This window comes from Lagenorhynchus albirostris, chromosome 2 (assembly GCF_949774975.1).
Source record: "Lagenorhynchus albirostris chromosome 2, mLagAlb1.1, whole genome shotgun sequence".
Taxonomy (NCBI): domain Eukaryota; kingdom Metazoa; phylum Chordata; class Mammalia; order Artiodactyla; family Delphinidae; genus Lagenorhynchus; species Lagenorhynchus albirostris.
This window is the reverse complement of record NC_083096.1, coordinates 80,720,922-80,743,008: the sequence shown is the minus strand read 5'-3', so window position 1 is coordinate 80,743,008 and position 22,087 is coordinate 80,720,922. Positions and strand designations below refer to the sequence as shown.

Here is a 22,087-nt window from a genome sequence, read left to right as displayed (position 1 = left end):
ATTTTCATTAGAACACACCCTTGGATGTATTTTTCAGAGAAATAAGAAAAACATCAGATGAGATAAGGTTAGTTTGGGTTTTAATTCAAGAACTGATTTAAAATTAAGTATCCAAATTCAGTTCTGATTGAGGAATAAGATAAATGACAATTTGGGGGTAGAATTTAGACTGGATATGTTTGAGGTCCTATAATAAGAGGGTTCCAGGCAAAGGAAAGAGCATTTGTGAAGGCCAAGAAGCAAGAGGAAGTACTGTGTATTTGAAACATTGGAATCCAGTGGGAGTGGAGCACAGAATGATGGCAGGTAGGCAGGCTGCCGATCATGAAGGGCTTATAAGCCATGCTAAGAAGTTTGGACTCTAGCCTAAGGACAGTGGGAAGCAACTAAATGATTTTAAACAAAGGAGGTGAATTTATCAGAATTACATTTATAAAAAAACTTTCTGGTGACTGGTAGAAAACAATCCAAGGGGAGAAAAACTGGAGGCAGGAAACTAGCAAAGACTTGCAAAAATCCAGAGGTGATCACTTAGGTCAGATGGGGATGAGGGTAAGTGGGTAGATCCGAACAAACAGATTTTACTGGACTTGGTTATGGATTGAATGTGGAGGGTGAGCAAAAGAGTAATCGAGGATGAATCCTATGTTTCTGGCTAGAGTATCTGGATGGGTGTTGTGGCATATATCTGGATAAGGAACATTAGAAGAGGAGTAGTTTGAAGGAGTGAGTTCATATGGTTTTAGGAGTTTCCAACTGGACAGATTCTAGAAGGCAGTTGATACATAAGTCTGGAGTTCAGTGGAAGGAGAGATTTGGAAGTCATTGGCATATAGATCTCAACTAAAGCCATGGAAGGGGATGTGACTTCTCAGAGAATGTGTAGAAGAAAGAGAGGCTGACATAAGATGGGGTCCTGAGGAACACCAACACTTAAAGGTTCCTAAAGAAAGAGGAGCTTGCAAAGGATACTGAAGATCCATGACTAAGGTAGGAAAATAACAGTGTGTGGAAACCAAAGGAAGATGGTGGGTCCATCAAGGAGGTCAAGGAGCATCAGATGCTGTGCAGTCAAGTAAGATAGAGACTGACGTATCCACTGACTGGATTTAGTAATATGGGGGGGGCGTTACTGTCCTTAGTGAAAACCCCTTCAACCCTTCAGCACAGTGGGAGCCAATGCTGGATTAGACTGGGTTGAAAAGTGAGGGTGAAATGAAGCATTAGAAACAACAGGGTAGACAGCTCATTCAGAGAGGCACACAGACTACTCCCTCTGCCTCAAAAGCCCTCCCACATTGTTCCTACTTGGTAAAATCTTGCTCATTCCAAGGATATGGCCGAAGTGAAAGGGATTTATAAACAAAAATCTGAGATATATTTTTTTTCCAGAGGCAAATTCAGCCAGGGCTGGGAGTCAGGAAGTGAGTGACTTATTCTGTGATCACCAGACAAGAACTTTCAACCAATAAAGAAGAGGCCTGTGCACTCCCTGGTGCCAGTGTGGGGGTGCTGGTCTACCGTAAGCCCAGAATGTGATGCAATTCTTAGGAACAGGAAGAGGTTTAGCTGGAATGGAAAGAGGACTCTGACTTGGGGAAGGCAACAGAGGGGGCAGAGTGAGAAACAGAGGAATTTTTTCAAAATGTAGAGCCAGAAATGAACCAACAAAAGCAGAATGAATTGAAAAGCTGTCACTGAAAGCCTTTCTACCCCATCTCTGATTGTGGTAAAGCAGACAGAAAAAGCATCAGTTTCTGAACTGGCTCTTCTATCATTCATTAGGAAAGGGAAAACACCCACCCCTTGGGACTCTCTTGACATATGAGGCATCTCCCTGAACTTTCCTCTTTAAGCAGAGAGCAGCTAGTCTGCTTACAGATGAGAAAATTTATCTGTAACATGGGGAGCATGGCTATCAACCTCACATGAAAACAAGAATGAGACTACCTTATATGCTATTAAGAACAGTTCGGAAAAAAAAAAGATCAGTTCAAATGTTAGCTGCTGATGTTCTTAGAAGGTATAAAAGCAGGATATTTTAAAACAAATTTAAATAATAAAAAATAAGACAGATACAGATGATACAGATAACATTTGCTCCAAATGACACAGACACACTATATAACAGACATTTAGACACCTGTGGAAATCATTCTTTGGACTTTTAGCCGGGCACCTTAAATGGAAAGAATCAGGCCTAAGAATCAGGCCTAAACATCTTACTTTCATCTTATTAAAAACATTTTAATTTAAAAACCGGTGCAATGTGAGATCTAAAAATCTGGGGTTAAATGGAAAAACTGGCTGGAGGCGGGGGTGGGGGGTGGGTTCTGGCTACACAGGTCAAATCGTTAAAATGAGATTAAAGAAACAGTCCCGATTATTTTCTTCAGAGGTTACAGAAAAGGAAAATATTATTTGAAATGAGTGAATGTTTGTTGTGGCATTTATAGTATCGGGATTTGCCTCATCTATCACCTAAAACCATCATTTTTTAAGGGCTGTTGTTCTCTTTACAGTACAGTTGTTTTCCTCTCAAGGAAACACTACTTTACTTTGAGGAAGTGGCAGACTCCTCATATTGGAGTTTTGCTGCCCTCTTCTGGAAACACTAAGTCATGGCCTGAGAAATGGACTGTGCTAAAGGATCCTAAATACTGCAGTACAACCAGACTGCAGTATCAAGAATAAAATAATTATGGAACTGGGTTGTTAGTTTTCAGAGGAACAGGCAGGGCTACACTCATAACGAATGCTTTCCTTGATCAGTTAGAATAATAATAATAGTAATACAGTACAGTATTTACAGGTCACTTCACAGTTCATAAAACCCTCAGAACTATAATTGCATTTTTACCTCCTTTTATACTCAAATAGTTCATGTGAAGTAGGCAGAGCAGATACCATTCCCATTTTTTCAACCATGGGAAATTGAGGTACATAGTGCCTAAATAACTTACCCAAAGTCTTACAGCTGCAGAGTGTGAGATGATCTAGAAGCCAAGTCTCCTGACTCCCAACTCAGTATTTTCTACCCTTTCATATCCACAGACCACTGCTGCATGTGATGTCAGTAATTTGTCTTTGTTGCAGTTCACATAAATCTCTATACTTCTTCAGCAATGTCCATTTTACACTATAGTGTTCACCTAACTGATGAAAATAAATATGTATATGATTCTAGCAAGGCTATGGTTATTATAGCAAAAACAATAACAACAAAAAAAACCCCAAATATAGCTACATAAATACCACAAGCAAGTGGATGGGCTAAAGCAGAAATTCTTAAACTTTTGCTTGGAAATTCTTTACAGTCTTTTTATTTTTAAAGAATCGTTAGCAAGCAGCATTTTGTACTGTTAACTCCCAACTCTACTACTGGGGAAAATCGAGTTTGAGAAAGATGGAAGAAAAATCAGAGTGTCAAAATGAAAAAAAAATCAAGAAAAACCAATTTGAAAGTCAAATTATTTTATTCTAAAGTTCCAGGTGTGCAAATTAACACACTCTGAACATTTATGCAAATAGCCAAATAAAAGACATACAAATGATAAGCTCTTCAGTCCTCACTACCTCCCCCTGTGTGCCCAGTTCAACATACCTCATTGCCTACCTACACTATTTGCAAGGGAATCCTTGAGAGAAGTCTGGCAGGTACAAACTGCCATCGGTTGGTCAAAACTAAGTCTTCAACCAGTTTCTTATCTTTAGCATGGTAAAATATGCCTTACTCTGTATGGCATATGGGTCAAGGTATTTATAGCTGAACTGGAGTCACTTTTTCAGATGACAAATTGGTAAGGAGTTAAGTGACATGAAAAGCTCATTTAATATTATCCACACAACATACAAGCAACCATAGGCTCTGTGGTCAACTGGACACATTTCCAGACTGAGATCTGCCAGTCTGACTTTTGTGCTTTCTCTTCAGGTCTAATTTGACTCCATGCCTTACTCTTCACCCTTTTACCTTTCAACTGTTTCTGTCCTAAAGAACCAATTTCATTTGCTATATTATCTTTCTTCCTCTTCCCCAATGTGTTTACTATATATAGATAGAATCTTCCTGTTGGTCCTCTTTTTTGTTCTGACTTCTTTTTAATGTGCCTCTCACCTTTCCAATTCCCGTATTAGGCCTATACCATTTTACCCCACTTTGTTTTCCCCTTCCATTAAAATTATGTGTATATCCATGACTTAAAGCACAGCCCAGTTCCAGAAAACTTGTGCATAAATTTTTGTAATCCAATGTACTCATTCTGCAAGTATTTGCTGAGTACCTCCAACGTGTCACTGTACTGAGTGCCAAGCACTCAAAAGACATGAATATCAATTTGTCTCTACCTTAGGGACTTCACATGGTATACAGCCAAGGAGACAAACGAGTACACGTCAACCACTATTTTAAATTGGTAGGTTCTATGCTGGAAATATGAACACGTTACTATGGGAGGATGAAACCACAACTTCTCCCAGGTTGATAAGAAAGAGGATGTGAGAACGTTAGAAAGGCTTTACAAGGAGGTGTTAGAGCTGGGTCTTTGAGAGATGAGCAGAACTTTAGTAGGTTGAAAGTGAAAAGGAAAGGGGTAAAGTACACACACAAAAAAATTCTGGAGAGAAGGTCCCAATGAGCCAGGGCACAAGGTAAAGTGGTAATCTGACTGATTAGAGAAAGCCAGAGAATTTGGTGTGGATGAAACAAAACAGGTGGTGGGGAGTGGCAGATGAGTCTGAAAGGATACGAGGTCACACTGTGGAAGGCAAACTGGAGTATGTGACCTTTTATTCTATAGGAAATGGAGATGCGATTGGCTCTTTATGAAAGTACTACTACTAACATTGTAGTAGTACTGGGCTGAAAGAGGGATGTGTATAAGGAAAGTAGTAAGAAGGCTACTGCAAGAGTCCAACTTAAAGTTAATGAGAGCTTGAATCTAAGACCAAAAAGAAAGGAAGTGATGAATGAGAAATATCTTGGCCGTTAAGAAAAACAAGTTTTGGTTAACAGTTGAGAGGTGGAAGGAGAAAACAGAGGAGTCAAATGTAATTCATGACTTGTAGCTCAGGTAAAGGAGTTGCAGGTGATGTCTGAAAATCAGAAATACATTAGAAAGCACAGGTGAGGTTTTAACTTTGAAGATAATGGAATGAAGGTAATAAGATGTTTTAGGTGCACTTAAGTTTTATGGGATACTCAAACACAGATATCCAATAAGCAGCAAAAAATTGGATCTAGATCTCAAGTTTAAGGATAGACAGGTATATTTGGAGCTATCAGTAATACAAGTGATAGTTGAAGCCCTAAATATAGAAGACAAACTAGAGGAGCTTCTTGAATTCTTGCAGTGTTTGAAATATTTTAAATATTCCTTAAAGCAGGGGCATATCTGCATTGACTAATAAGAGAACACAGTATATTATGAAATCAATTAAAGGTAAGCTAAATTAAGATCTAAAAATTACGAGTAAGTATAACAGTTAATTTTAAAGCTCTTGCTTACAGAAGTAAAGTTGTAGTAAAATATTAACTGCTAAGCAAAAGCAGCATCTAGGGAAATGAAGTAAAATGGAGAGGAATAGGAGTGAGGAAAAAGTAGGGGGAAAAGAGAAGAGAATGGGCAAAAGGACATAAGAAACAAAGGGGAGATTTATTTTAAAAAATCACTTTGCTAAACCTTAAGTGAATCAGATGTAGAAACATGTTGAATTAACACTGAGATCAAATGTAAAAGTAAAGGAACAAATAAAATAAGATGTATTACAGGAGATTAGCTCAAGATGGAGGAGTAGAAGGACGTGAGATCACCACCTTCTTAAAAAACACCAAACCCAAAACTAACTGCTGAACAACCATTGATAAAAAACGCTGGAACCTACAAAAAAGGATACCCTACATCCAAAGACAAAAAGGAGGCCACAGCAAGATGGTAGGAGGGATGCAATCATGATAAACTCAAATCCCACACCTGCCGGGTGGGTGACCTACAAACTGGAAAACAATTATACCACAGAAGTTATCCCACAGGAGTGAAAGTTCTGAGCCCCATGTCAGGCTGCCCAGACTGGGAGTCCAGCAATGGGAGGAAGAGTCCCCAGAGAATCTAGCTTTGAAGGCAAGTGGGATTTGATCACAGGACTTCCACAGGACTGGGGGAAACAGAGACTCCACTCTCAGAGGGTATGCACCAGGACCCAGGGGAAAAAAACAATGACCCCATAAAAGACTAAGCCAGACTTACCTGCTAGTAGTGAAGGGTCTCCTGAGGAGGTGTGTACCAGGACCCAGGGGAAAAAAACAGTGACCCCATAAAAGACTGATCCAGACTTACCTGCTAGTAGTGAAGGGTCTCCTGAGGAGGTGGGGGCAGCTGGGGCTCATTGTGGGGACAAGGACACTGCCAGCAGCAATTCTGGGAAGTACCCATTGGCATGAGCCCTCCTCGAGGCCATCATTAGCCCCACCAAACAGCCTGTAGGCTCCAGTGCTGGGTTGCCTCAGGCCAGACAACCAACAGGGTGGGAGCACAGCCCCATCCATGAGTGGACAAGCAGATTAATGTTTTACTGAGCACAGCCCTGCCCACCAGAGGGACAAGATCCACCTCCACCCACCACCAGGCCCTCCCATCACAAAGCTTGCACTAGACTCTTAGACAGCCTCATCCACCAGCCTCACCCACTTCTGCAGACAGCAGAAATGAGAACTACAATCCTGCAGCCTGTGGAATGGAATCCACAATCACAGAAAATTAAACAAAATGAAATGGCAAAGGTATATGTCCCAGATGAAGAAACAAGATAAAACCCCAGAAAGACTAAGTGAAGTGGAGATAGGCAAACTTCCAGAAAAATAATTCAGAATAATGATAGTGAAGATGATCCAGGATCTCGAAAAAGAATGGAGGCAAGGATCGAAAAGATGCAAGAAATGTTTAACAAAGACCTAGAAGAACTAAAGAACAAACAAACAGAGATGAACAGTATAAAAACTGCAATGAAAAATACACTAGAAGGAATCAGTAGCAGAATAACCGAGGCAGAAGAACGAATAAGTGACCTGGAAGACAGAATGGTGGAAATCACTGCCACAGAACAGAATAAAGAAAAAAGAATAAAAAGAAATTAAGACAATCTAAGAGACATCTGGTACAACATCAACCATACCAACATTCACATTATAGGGGTCCCAGAAGGAGAAGAGAGAGAGAAAGGACCTGAGAAAATATCTGAAAAGATAATTGCTGAAAACTTCCCTAACATGGGAAACAAAATAGTCACCCAGGTCCAGGAAGTGCAGAGAGTCCCAAGCAGGATAAACCCAAGGAGGAATATGCTGAGACACATAGTAATCAAACTGACAAAAATTAAAGACAAAGAAAAACTATTAAAAGCAACAAGGGATAGGGAGGGTGGGAGGGAGATGCAAGAGGGAGGGGACATGGGGATATATGTATACATATACCTGATTCACTCTTTTATACAGCTAACACAACACTGTAAAGCAATTATACTCCAATAAAGATGTTAAAAAACAAACAAAATAAAAAACAAACAAACAAAAAAAGCAATGAGGGAAAAATGACAACATACAAGGGAACTCCCATAAGAATATCTGCTGATTTTTCAGCAGAAGCTCTGCAGGCCAAAAGGGAGTGGCACGATATATTTAAAGTGATGAAAGGGAAGAAACTACAACCAAGAATACTCTACCCAGCAAGGCTCTCATTCAGACTTAACAGAGAAATCAAAAGCTTCACAGAAAAGCAAAAGCTAAGAGAGTTCAGTACCACCAGACAAGCTTTGCAACAATTGCTAAGAGAAACTTCTCTAGATGGGAAAGACACCAGCAACTGAAAACAACCTTGTACATATATAGACTGCTATATCAAAACCTATGGGATCAGCAAACCCCAAAACACAATAGATACACACACACACACACACACACACACACACACACACACACGAACAAAAAAAAAAGGAAAAAGAAAAGAAAAGGCAACTCAAACACAACACTAAACATGGTCATCAAATCCCAGGAGAAGAGAACAAGACAGGAAGGGAAGAAAAAAGACCTGTAAAAACAAACCCAAAACAATTAGGAAAATGGCAATAGGAACTTGCATAACGATAATTACCTTAAATGTAAATGAATTAAATGCTCCAAGCAAAAGACACAGACTGGCTAAATGGATACAAACACAAGACCTGTATATATGCTGTCTACTAGAGACCCACTTCAGACCTCGGGACACATACAGACTGAAAGTGAGGGGATGGAAAAATGTATTCCATGCAAATGTAGATCCAAAGAAAGCTGGAGTAGCAATACTCATATCAGACAAAATAGACTTCAAAATAGAGACTGTTATAAGAGACAAAGAAGGACACTACATAATGATCAAGGGATCAATCCAAGAAGAAGATATAACAATTATAAATACATATGCACCCAACATAGGAGCACCCCAATATATAAGGCAAATGCTAACAGCCATAGCAGGGGAAATCAAAAGTAACACAATAATAGTGGGGGAGTTTAACACTCCACTTACACCAATGGATAGACCATACAGACAGAAAATTAATAACGCAATACAAGCCTTAAATGACACATTAGACCAGAGGGACATAACTGATACTTACAGAGCATTCCATCCAAAAGCAGCAAAATACACATTCTTCTCATGTGTACATGGAACATCCTACAGGATTGACCACATGCTGGGCCACAAAGTGAGACTCAGTAAATTTAAGAAAATTGAAATCATATCAGGCATCTTTTCCTATCACAACGCTATGAGATTAGAAATAAACTACAAGAAAAAAAAACTGTAAAAAACACAAACACGTGGAGGCTAAACAATATGCTACTAAACAACCAATGGATCACTGAAGAAATCAAAGAGGAAATCAAAAAATACCTAGAGACAAATGAAAATGAAAGCATAATGATTCAAAACCTATGGGATGCAGCAAAAGCAATTCTAAGAGGGAAGTTTATAGCAATACAATCTTACCTTAGGAAACAAGAAAAATCTCAAATAAACAACCTAACCTTACACCAAAAGCAACTAGAGAAAGAAGAACAAGCAAAACCTAAAGTTAGTAGGAGGAAAGAAAATCATAAAGACCAGAGCAGAAATAAATGAAATAGAGATGAAGAAAACAATAGCAAAGATCAATGAAACTAAAAGCTGGTTCTTTGAGAAGATAAACAAAATTTATAACCCTTTAGCCAGACTCATCAAGAAAAAAAAGGGAGAGGACTCAAATCAATAAAATTAGAAATGAAAAAGGAGAAGTTACTACTGACACCACAAAAATACAAAGGATCATAAGAGACTACTACAATCAACTGTATGCCAATAAAATGGACAACCTGGAAGAAATGGACAAATTCTTAGAAAGGTACAATCTCCCAAGACTGAACCAGGAAGAAAGAGAAAATATGAACAGACCAATCACAAGTAAGGAAATTGAAACTGTGATTTTAAAACTCCAAGAAACAAAAGTCCAGGACCAGGTGGCTTCACAGGTGAATTGTAACAAACATTTAGAGAAGAGTTATCCTTCTGAAACACCTATCCTTCTGAAACAGTTCCAAAAACTGCAGAGGAAGGAAACCTCCCAAACTCATTCTATGAGGCCACCATCACCCTGATACCAAAACCAGACAGACACCACAAAAAATAAAATTACAGGCCAATATCACTGATGAACATAGATGCAAAAATCCTCAACAAAATACTAGCAATCTGAATCCAACAATACAGTAAAAGGATCATACACCATGATCAAGTGGGATGTATCCCAGGGATGCAAGGATTTTTCAATATCTGCAAATCAATCACTGTGATAGACCACATCAACAAATTGAAGAATAAAAACAATATGATCATCTCAATAGATGCAGAAAAAGCTTTTGACAAAATTCAACACCCATTTATGATAAAAACTCTCCAAAAAGTGGGTATAGAGGGAACATACCTCAACATAATAAAGGCCATATACAACAAACCTACAGCTAACATCATACTCAATGGTGAAAAGCTATAAGCATTTCCTCTAAGATCAGGAACAAGACAAGGATGCCCACTCTCACCACTTTTATGCAACGTAGTTTTAGAAGTCCTAGCTACAGCAATCAGAGAAGAAAAAGAAATAAAAGGAATCCCAACTGGAAAAGAAGTTAAACTAACTGTTTTCAGATGACATGATACTATACATAGAAAATCCTAAAGATGCAACCAGAAAACTACTAGAGCTCATCAATGAATTTGGTAAAGTTGCAGGTTACAAAATTAACAAACAGAAATTTGTTGCATTCTTATACATTAACAACAAAAGATCAGAAAGAGAAATTCAAGAAATAATCCCATTTATCATCACATCAAAAAGAATAAAATATCTAGGAATAAACCTACCTAAGGAGGTAAAAGACCTGTACTCCAAAAACTATAAAATGCTGCTGATGAAAGAAATCGAAGATGACACAAACAGATGGAAAGATATACCATGTTCTTGGATTGGAAGAATCAATATTGTCAAAATGACCATACTACCCAAGGCAATCTACAGATTCAATGCAATCCCTATCAGATTACCAATGGCATTTTTCACAGAACTAGAACAAAAAAATCTTAAAATTTGTATGGAGACACAAGAGAACCCGAATAGCCAAAGCAATCTTGAGAAAGAAAAGCGAACCTGGAGGAATCAGGTGCCCTGACTTCAGACTACACTACAAAGCTATAGTCATCAAAACAGTATGATACTGGCTCTAAAACAGAAATATAGATCAATGGAACAGGATAGAAAGCCCAGAAATAAACCCACACACCTATGGTCAATTAATCTATGACAAAGGAGGCAAGGATATGCAATGAAGGAAAGACAGTCTCTTCAATAAATGGTGCTGGGAAAACTGGACAGCTACATGTAAAAAAATGAAAGCAGAACATTCTCTAACACCATACACAAATATAAATTCAAAATGGATTGAAAACCTAAATGTGAGACTGGACACTATAAAACTCCTAGAGGAAAACATAGGCAGAAAAACACTCTCTGACATAAATTGCAGCAATATCTTTTTCGATCTGTCTCCCAGAGTAATGGAAATAAAAACAAAAATAAACAAATGGGACCTAATTAAACTCAAAATCTTTTGCACAGCAAAGGAAACCATAAACAAAACGAAAAGACAACCCACAGAATGGGAGAAAGTATTTGCAAATGATGTGACTGACAAGGGATTAGTCTCCAAAATTTACAAACAGCTCATGAGGCTTAATATCATCAAAACAAACAACCCAATCAAAAATGGGCAGAAGGGCTTCCCTGGTGGCACAGTGGTTAAGAATCCGCCTGCCAATGCAGGGGACATGTGTTCAAGCCCTGGTTCGGGAAGACCCCACATACCATGGAGCAACTAAACCCGTGCACCACAACTACTGGCCTGTGCTCTAGAGCCTGCAAGCCACAACTACTGAAGCCTGTGCGCCTAGAGCCTGGGCTCTGCAACAAGAGAAGCCACCGCAATGAGAAGCCCGCACACTGCCATGAAGAGTAGCCCCGGTTCTCTGCAACTAGAGAAAGCTGCATGCAACAACAAAGACCCAATGCAGCCAAAAATAATTAATTTAAAAAAATGGGCAGAAGACCTAAATAGACATTTCTCCAAAGAAGACATACAGATGGGCAAGAGGCACATGAAAAGATGTTCAACATCACTAATTATTAGAGAACTGCAAATCAAAACTACAATAAGATATCACCTCACACCAGTCAGAATGGCTATTATCAAAAAATCCACAAACAATAAATGCTGGAGGGGGTGTGGAGAGAAGGGAACCCTCCTGCACTGTTGGTGGGAATGTAAATTGGTGCAGCCACTATGGAGAACAGTATGGAGGTTCCTTAAGAAACTAAAAATAGAGCTACCATATGATCCTGCATTCCCACTCTTGGGCAGATACCCAGAGAAAAACATGGTCTGAAAGGATACATGCACCCCAATGTTCATTGCAGCACTGTTCACAATAGCCAAGACATGGAAGCAACCTAAATGTCCATCCACAGAAGAATGGATAAAGAAGATGTGGTACATATATACAATGGAATATTACTCAGCTGTTAAAAAGAATGAAATAATGCCATTTGCAGCAACATGGATGGACCTAGAGATTGTCATACTGAGTGAAGTAAGTCATACAGAGAAAGAGAAATATCGTATGATATCACTTATATGCAGAATCTAAAAAAAAATGATAAAAGGAACTTATTTACAAAACAGAAACAGATTCACAGACTTAGAGAATATGGTTACCAGGGGAGAAGGGTGTGTGTGGGGGGAGGGATAGTTAGGGAGTTTGGGATTGCCATGCACACACTGTTCTGTTTAAAATGGATGACCAATGGAGACCTACTGTATAGCACGTGGAACCCTGCTCAGTATTCTGTAACTACCTAATTGGTAGAAGAATTTGAAAAAGAATAGATACATGTATATGTATAATCAAATCACTTTGTTGTACACCTGAAACTAACACAACATTGTTAATCAAATGTACTCCAATAGAAAATAAAGTTTTTAAAAAATGTGTTACAAACCAAGAAGGAGAAAAGGCAAACAAGAACCCGAGAGCAAAAAATATTAAAAAATAAAGGGAGAAATGACAGATAAGTAAATGAAAAAGAGAAGGAAATAATAAAATGAAATTATATTTTTAAAAAGCCAACCTTTTCCAAAAAAAGACAAAAGCAAATAACTTGACAGGACAAAGTGAAATAGTGCTTAGGACAAACACTTCTACATCATAATTTAGGAATAAACAGTATATGTAGTGGTTGGGTGTCTAACAGTCCTGGATTTGAACCCAAGTACTTCAACTTGCTATGTGACCTTGGGCAAGCTGGGAAAATGGTTATGAGGACTGTAATAATACATGTAAAATGACTGACACATATGCTCAATTAATGAAGGTTATAGAAGGTTAGTCCAGTTTTGATTAGTATACGGAAGTCAAATTTCCAACAATTTTTCTAATCTAAGACATGGATTCAGTTACAGCACTTGAAATAAACTTTATTAGAATGGAGTGATTAAATTGCTCAAGATAGTTTTATACTGTTGGGTCAACGCTGTCTGTAATGATTAATAGGATGTGAGACTCAATTTGCCCCTTCTACCTCAAACTATGTCACACATGCTACAAATTTTTCTTTGGGACTTTTAAAAAGTACAAGCTATTTATTTGGTCCAATTAGTTAATGTGCATTTACAATAGTAACATCTTTACAACCACTGCTCTTTGCCTTTTTGCTGAGCTAAAAAGACAACCAGATGGGGCTCAGTCAGTTCTGCTAAATACACTAACTAAAAGCCTTAATTGTGTGTCCACCAACATTCAAGCCCTTAGGTCATGAAAACTCCCAATAAGATGGGAATTTAAATTGAGATGTTTTCTCATACATGTATTATTAAATACTATGTATGAAGAAATGATTATCCATTTGCTTCTTAACTTGCTTTTGCAAGACTTCCTACTGATAAAAGTAGAAATAAAAAATTTAAGATCCTTGATTTTGAGGAACTGGACCAAATTTTTTTTTTCTGTAGAACAAGATCCAAAAATATTTGATAGAATTTTTTTACACAATTTTTAAAGAATGAATCTCATCCACAAAGTTAGTTCAAGCTGTAGAATTTTTCTAGTTCACCTCAGCTGTACAGTTTTCAAGGTTTCTGGATTCTTTCCTTTGAGTTCCACATCCTCTATATTTGGAGTTCTTAGCTGGGGGGATCATGGACCACCAGGTCATGAACAGGCTTTATAGAGTTCTTGAAAACCCTGACATAGTATGTGATACTTGGTATACATGTACACATGAACATTGTTCTGGGGTAAAGGCACATACCTTTCACCAGATTTTCAAAGGTTTTCCAAAAAGCTTAAGAACCAGTTAGACATTTAAATGAAGAGATGTACATACAATGTGCCAAATATTGCTATGTTAACACTTGTGAGATTTCTTAATTAAAACATGTTATGAAGTTCAGTGCCATAACCAAAAAAGCTACTTCTAAAGAGTAGTTCAACGTCTTTACCTCCTAGTGGTTCACACAATCCTCAACCCACTGCAATCTGACTTGTGTCTCTACTGCCCTGGAATTACTCTGCTTGTATGATTACGCTCCTAATTGTTAAATTCAAAATACATTTTGTGGTGCTTGTTTGATTTGACCTCTTGGTGGTATAGTATGGTGGAGAAAAGCACAGACTCTGGAGTCAAACTGTCTAGGTTCAAATCTTAGCTCTGTCACTTGCTAGCTCTGCATCTTTGGATAAATTACTCAACTCTTCTGTGCCTCAGTGCAGTAAAGTTTCTTCATTCACATGGTGTGAACAGTATTTACTTCAAAATGTCAACATGAGAATTAAAATAAGCTCCTAACAAAGAAAGCATTGTGTAAATATTTCAGTATGTGGGATTATTCCTTTCTTGAAAATAACTTGAAACCTGTCTATGTCTCATTCTACTCTGATGGCTCCTTAGTTTCATCTCCCTACTTTCAGGCTTATTCCTCTCTAATATATCTTTTATAGCATGGCCAGAATGATCATTTGAAGTTATAAATCTGATGCCATCTCTTGCCACTGATGTTAGTATAGTCTGAATGACTTGCATGACAGTGTACCTTCTACTTCTTCTTCCTCAAGTCTCAGTTGCCTACACTTAACCTATGAGTTAAGTTGAACCAAGCTATATGATCCCCCAAATGGGCCTCACTCTTTTAACTCATGACTCTTCACAAGCCGTTGACTCCGTCTGGGAAATCCCACTCTCCTTCTCTTACCACACCCCTCCCCACAGTAAATTAGGTGTCCTTTTTTAATGTGCCCCCGATAACCCTGAACAGTATTTATCACATTCTATTTTAGATACCTGTTTGATTGCTGGTTCATTTCATCTAGTCAGATCTTCCCACTTCCTCCAATAAGGAACAGAAGCAGAAGTCATATTATGACAGTCCTGTTCTTTCATTTTCTACCATCATAATCTTAAACTACTTTCTTATCCCTTTGTTTATCATCCCCCACCCCAACTCATTTTTTAATTAACTCACTGAGTTTAGGTAGAAGTGTATCTATAGAAGAAGATGTGCATGTAAATTAACTAGATAACAAAACTTCACACTAAAGGGAACATTCTAGAAGTATTTATTTCATTGCTGACTACTTGGTTGCAGCATGCAACTCTCAACGAGCTGCCACTCTCCACTCCTACAAAAGTACCAAATGCTATGGTACCAATACTTAGGTTTTCAGCCTTTCAAAGGCTTTTATTACCAGTATCATTACTTAGGATAAGCCTTTTAGGGACTTCAAAGCACTTATTTGCTATAAAAAGTAACTTCTTATTTCATGCACAAAACTCCAATTGGCAGACATAGGTCCAAAATGGAAAGGAAAAAGTTTTATTCTAGTTCTGTAAATTATCAGGAATAAAATAAGCATTTCTCCTTGCCTTGTTTTAAAGAAATAGAATTTTTTTTCTCTATCAGGAATCAGAACAGTAGGTTTGATGATCCTGAGTTATAAAATTGCTTACTGGTTAAAGTTCTTTCCAAAGATTTTAAGAAGTAGGCTCATTTTCCTGTATAATTTAAAGAAATGTTTGCAGTATGTGTAGTAATTATAGGTTATATTGTAGACCCTTGTGACAATATTTAAAAGGCCTATTCTCCCCATTTAAAAAAATTCTACCTCAGAAGGTAAAAGGAAATTCCCATTATCCCTGAGCAAAAAAGGGAAAAATCATAGGTACTTTTATTTGTTAATAGAAGCTACTGTAAATGAGTTACCTATTTCTGGAACATTCTCAGAGAATTACATAACTGAAGCAGATACAAGGTGCTCTCAGATTTTCTCAGATAAATGTGTTTAGTAGTTTGAGTAGTTGCTCTGAAAAATTTCAATTTAATTAACTACGCAACTGAATATTTTCCATTTTGAAATTTGAGGATATCCTGAGAGGGACATGAAACTATTGGACATAGAGGAATTTAAAAAATGTTAGCAAATTGTGGCAGGAGGAAGAGTGGGGAAAATCGTAGTGGAGAAAAAGTGAGAAAAGGGCAGGACAAAGCTGTAGTCATGAGCCGGCCTCTCTTTGTCACTAAGTCAGGGGCCTCTGGCTATCAGTATGCTACATTCACTCTTAGATTAATATAAACCAGATGCGGAAAAATAAAATTAAGAATGTCCCAAACAAAACATTTAAGTCTTTTAAGGAGTAAATGACAGAAAACATTTTAGCTTCTTAATCACGGAGTGCTATAATTTCAAGGCATCAATATAATTCATTTAACCCTAAAGCAATTGTGCAATAAGCAAAACATCATAAATGGAAAACAACAAAGGTTAACTTCCTACAGGGGCCAATAGACAGGATCTCTTGCAGCACAGCAATTAACCTTCACATACTGGAGTCTTGTTTAAAAGGCCATCAACAACTCAGATTCCTGAAAAATCACAAGTGTCACCAACAAACGGAATGTTGATTAAACAGAATCCAAAAACTTTCCAAAGGGCTGCCTTCTCTGAAGGGATTTCAGACTGTTGCTAGCACAGGTTGGTTAAGCCAAACCTCACTGACGGCTCCATTAGAGATGAGAATGCCCAGTCAGTGCTGTTTTAAAAATGTAAAACACTGGGAGGGAAAAAAACAAATAAAACAATCTACTGTTCCCTAACATATATGGCTTAGCACCCAGAGAAAGCCTCTGCCCCCAAAAGACACTTTCTACATAGGGCTAAGCTTCATTAAATGAGGCGTAATCTTTCATTTTCAGGACATGTCTTTCCTTGCAAGGTCTTTAGAGGCAGAAGTTCCACTTGGATTCTAATACGCATCTCTGTGAGCTCAGCTTCCTGAAAACATACACCTGCTGGGTTCTAGGTTCTTCCTTGCCAGTGACTGGATTCACTACTTCACAGCCACCAGAATCTCACATACACTATTAACATGATGAAAAATACAGCTACTGCTGCAAGTTTGGCGTAAGTGGAACGCATGTTCAAGTACTTCGCATCCTGGCGGTATTTCTTGGACAGACTGGACAAATTGTTAGCCTTCGAATCCAATGCTGTCAAAAAAGGAAAAAAGGATAACATCAATTAGTCCCTTAAAGTATTTTATCAAATGTATTAAGACATAAAAATAACCAAAATGAGTGGCACTATTTCAAACCATGAAGCTTAAATTATCATTTTTATTTTAAGGGGATGGTTGCATACACTGATTAACTCGTGATCCTGAAGCACTGTAAAATCTACAATGCATTTTAAAATTATCAGATCAATTTATGTTCAAATTCTTGAGGCTGTATGCAGGCTCTGGCCTCAGACCCTGGTTCAAATCTCAGCTGTACCAGTCACGTGGTATTGGTCAACTCAGCCTCTCTAAGACCCAGCTTCTTTTGTCTATAAAAATAGGGATTATATAGTAACAATAAACATATCATAGGATGCCTGTAAAGAGGGCACAATGCCTACATACAGTAAACACTTGACAAATGTTAGCTGACCATAACTATCTTCATAATCTCTTAATGGTCTAAATCATATTTGCTCATATTTTGACAAATGATAATCCAGGTAAGATAAAAGATGCAGGTAACCAGAAAATTCAAAGAACCAGACACTGAGTATTAAGCTATATCTCAGTGGTGACTGCTACCAAATTTCTAAGACTTTCCACATAGTAAAGACTATTATTATGAAGATAAAGCTATCAGAAATTATATTTTAACAGATACAGGAAAGCTGTATTATAATGAAAATACAATCACAGGTGCTAGAAAACCACCAATATCTACTAAATTAAGCTTTTTAGAATCTTAGGCAAAGTTTTTCTTTTCTCCTATAAGGACATTTGTAATGTCAGTCTCTTCTTTTAATTGTTAACTGAGCACTTAGAGAAATAGTCAGATATACACAAGCTAGACTGGGCTTAAAATATATGGCATGTTTTTAATAATAAAAACAAACTCTCAGTTTGGCATAAATAAATTGTAATAAAACTTTTTACTTCTTTAAAATTCTGAAAAACTATATTGCAATCTGAATTTATTTGTTCTTCCTTGGAGAATGCTTTTGGAATATTTGGAGTTGCTTAATAGAGACTGGTTTTGATTGAGAAATGTGGCATTACTTAATAACACAGGCATGCCAGCCATTTCCAAATTAGAACTTGTCCTGTAAGAAAAGCACCTAGTGCAAAAAGCAGTTAAGGGATGAGAAATAGCCATGACAATGCTGCAAGGAATCTTTCCAGCCTGTCTACTAGAATGTACAATTCATTGGACAGAGGTTTTTAACTACTACTGTGTTTATTACTATATTCCCAGTGCCTAGAATGTGATCTGGCATAGTCAGTGAAAAATACAGTGAAAAATCAATAAATAAATATTTGCTACATGAATCTAAATCTGCTGAGAATAACTGGGCAAGGAAATAAATATTAGGTCATATGAAATAATTAATAGTTAAGAGAATTCCTTTACACTGGAACATTTGGAAACACATAGTATCATAAAGACAAAGTTATTGCTTGGAGAAGTCATTTAGCAAATATTCATGTTATGGGCACCATGAGAAGTGCTAGAGGATACAATTATGATCAAAACATACATGATCTCTATATTTGTGGAATTTACAGTCTAATAGGGTGACATCTTTGGATAAAAAATAAAACCTATGGCTTAAAAGAAACAGGTATATTTAGGCAGTAAAAAAGGCATAATTTGATCTTGTTAAAAGAACCCACAGGAACTATTCTTGGGTCATAAATGCAAAGTTGATTAGCTCTAAAACTTTAAAACTTAGAAGGAGAAAAAAGGTGTAAAAGATGGACTCTTATTATACAGAAGCTTAAAGAGGAAGAGAACATTTTTTGAGGTGGCCTAATCTTTCCACTGTCTTCATATATGCTCTGTTCAGCATATGCTTTTTCTTCCTCTTAAAATACCACTCTTCACTCCTTCCTGATCTATCAAAACTCAAGAAATCTTTCCTGTTCATTTATCTACTTCCTTCTACATTTTTATAGCTCTTATTGTCTACAGATCTATATATAATGATTTAAAACTGTCATTCACTGAAGATGGACAAGGACTCCAAAAGCCAACAAATTCTGCCAGGTACTAGCAGTGTAACTTTTATAGTAAGCTACTTTTCTGAGTCTTTGCTTCTTTATCTGTGAAACCAGTTTGATATCACCCACTTCACATGGGATTACTCTAAAGAATAACTAAGATATATGTAAAGTCCCCCTACCATATTGCCTAGCACAATGTAAGTGTTCAACTGATGTTTGTTCCCTTATACTATCTATAAATTACTCTGTGACAATCTTTCTTATCTTCCCAATCACATGAAGTTATTTAAGGGTAGAATTGTATTTCTTTTTTAATCAGCATATCAGCTTTGTAGCAATCAGCAAAGCACTAGAAGAAAATCCGTTACACTTTTGATAAATTGACCAGTATATAAAATTTGGATTTAAGAAAAATTCTTGTGCTGGTTTACTTTATCCCAAGTAGAACCTGTGAGTCTGTAATGATGAAAATTTACACAGACTCACAAATCCAAAATCTGATGTTTAAAGAGTTTGAAGCTATATGCTGGGACAACTGCTGACTACAGACATAAAGGTTAAAATCTGCAATTCATAATAAAGGAAAACCCATTATTCATGAATATGTAACAAGGTTGAATTCAAAAAATACACATTAAGGAAACTACTTGTGATAATTACTGTGAAAGAAATAAAAGAAGTATATGAAATAGATATGAAACACATAAATACTACTTTTAAAAAGTATATGCTCTATATGACAAACCCACAGCCAACATCATCCTCAATGGTGAAAAACTGAAAGCATTTCCACTAAGATCAGGAAAAAGACAAGGTTGCCCACTCTCACCACTCTTATTCCACATAGTTTTGGAAGTTTTAGCCACAGCAATCAGAGAAGAAAAGAAAATAAAAGGCATCCAAATCGGAAAAGAAGAAGTAAAGCTGTCACTGTTTGCAGATGACATGATACTATACATAGAGAATCATAAAGATGCTACCAGAAAACTACTAGAGCTAATCAATGAATTTGGTAAAGTAGAAGGATACAAAATTAATGCACAGAAATCTCTGGCATTCCTATACACTAATGGTGAAAAATCTGAAAGTGAAATCAAGAAAACACTCCCATTTACCACTGCAACAAAAAGAATTACATATCTAGGAATAAACCTACCTAAGAAGACAAAAGACCTGTATGCAGAAAATTATAAGACACTGATGAAAGAAATTAAAGATGATACAAATAGACGGAGAGATATACAATGTTCTTGGATTGGAAGAATCAACATTGTGAAAATGACTCTACTACCCAAAGCAATCTACAGATTCAATGCAATCCCTATCAAACTACCACTGGCAATTTTCACAGAACTAGAACAAAAAATTTCACAATTTGTATAGAAACACAAAAGACCCCGAATAGCCAAAGCAATCTTGAGGATGAAAAACGGAGCTGGAGGAATCAGGCTCCCTGACCTCAGACTATATTACAAAGCTACAGTAATCAAGACAGTATGGTACTGGCACAAAAACAGAAAGATAGATTAATGCAACAGGATAGAAAGCCCAGAGATAAACCCATGCACATATGGTCACCTTATCTTTGATAAAGGAGGCAAGAATGTACAGTGGAGAAAGGACAGCCTCTTCAATAAGTGGTGCTGGGAAAACTGGACAGGTACACGCAAAAGTGTGAGATTAGAACACTCCCTAACACCATACACAAAAATAAGCTCAAAATGGATTAAAGACCTAAATGTAAGGCCAGAAACTATCAAACTCTTAGAGGAAAACATAGGCAGAACACTCTATGACATAAATCACAGCAAGATCCTTTTTGACCCACCTCCTAGAGAAAGGGAAATAAAAACAAAAATAAACAAATGGGACCTAATGAAACTGCAAAGCTTTTGCACAGCAAAGGAAACCATAAACAAGACCAAAAGACAACCCTCAGAATGGGAGAAAATGTTTGCAAATGAAGCAACTGACAAAGGATTAATCTCCAAAATTTACAAGCAGCTCATGCAGCTCAATAACAAAAAAACAAACAATCCAATCCAAAAATGGGCAGAAGACCTAAATAGACATTTCTCCAAAGAAGATATACAGACTGCCAACAAACACATGAGAGAATGATCAACATCACTAATCATGAGAGAGAATGCTCAACATCATTAATCGTTAGAGAAATGCAAATCAAAACTACAATGAGATATCACCTCACACCAGTCAGAATGGCCATCATCAAAAAATCTAGAAACAATAAATGCTGGAGCGGGTGTGGAGAAAAGGGAACACTCTTGCACTGCTGGTGGGAATGTGAATTGGTACAGCCGCTATGGAGAACAGTGTGGAGGTCCCTTAAAAACTACAAATAGAACTGCCATATGACCCAGCAATCCCATTACTGGGCATATACCCTGAGAAAACCATAATTCCAAAAGAGTCATGTACCAAAATGTTCATTGCAGTTCTATTTACAATAGCCAGGAGAAGGAAAAAACCTAAGTGTCCATCATCGGATGAATGGATAAAGAAGATGTGGCACATATATATAATGGAATATTACTCAGCCATAAAAAGAAACGAAATTGAGTTATTTGTAGTGAGGTGGATGGACCTAGAGTCTCTTATACAGAGTGAAGTAAGTCAGAAAGAGAAAGACAAATACCGTATGTTAACACATATATATGGAATCTAAGAAAAAAAAAATGTCATGAAGAACCTAGGGGTAAGATGGGAATAAAGACACAGACTTACTAGAGAACAGACCTGAGGATATGGGGAGGGGGAAGGGTAAGCTGTGACAAAGTGAGAGAGTGGCATGGACATATATACACTACCAAACGTAAGGTAGATAGCTAGTGGGAAGCAGCCTTATAACACAGGGAGATCAGCTTGGTGCTTTGTGACCACCTAGAGGAGTGGG

General features: G+C 37.3%; 1 protein-coding gene across 2 annotated transcripts in view; it reads right to left on the bottom strand.

The window, feature by feature from the left end:
- SEC22B (SEC22 homolog B, vesicle trafficking protein) overlaps positions 1-22,087 on the bottom strand; it is a 63,523-nt gene that overhangs the window by 27,102 nt on the left and 14,334 nt on the right. Inside the window, exon 5 of one of the 2 annotated variants that reach the window (XM_060139158.1) lies at positions 15,216-17,161. The exons of the other annotated variant lie outside the window; for it this stretch is intronic. Coding sequence (XP_059995141.1) covers positions 17,007-17,161 — 155 coding nt within the window. The 3' untranslated portion in view covers positions 15,216-17,006. Of the gene's footprint in view, positions 1-15,215; positions 17,162-22,087 lie in introns of those variants that run through there. 2 annotated transcript variants of the gene reach the window in all.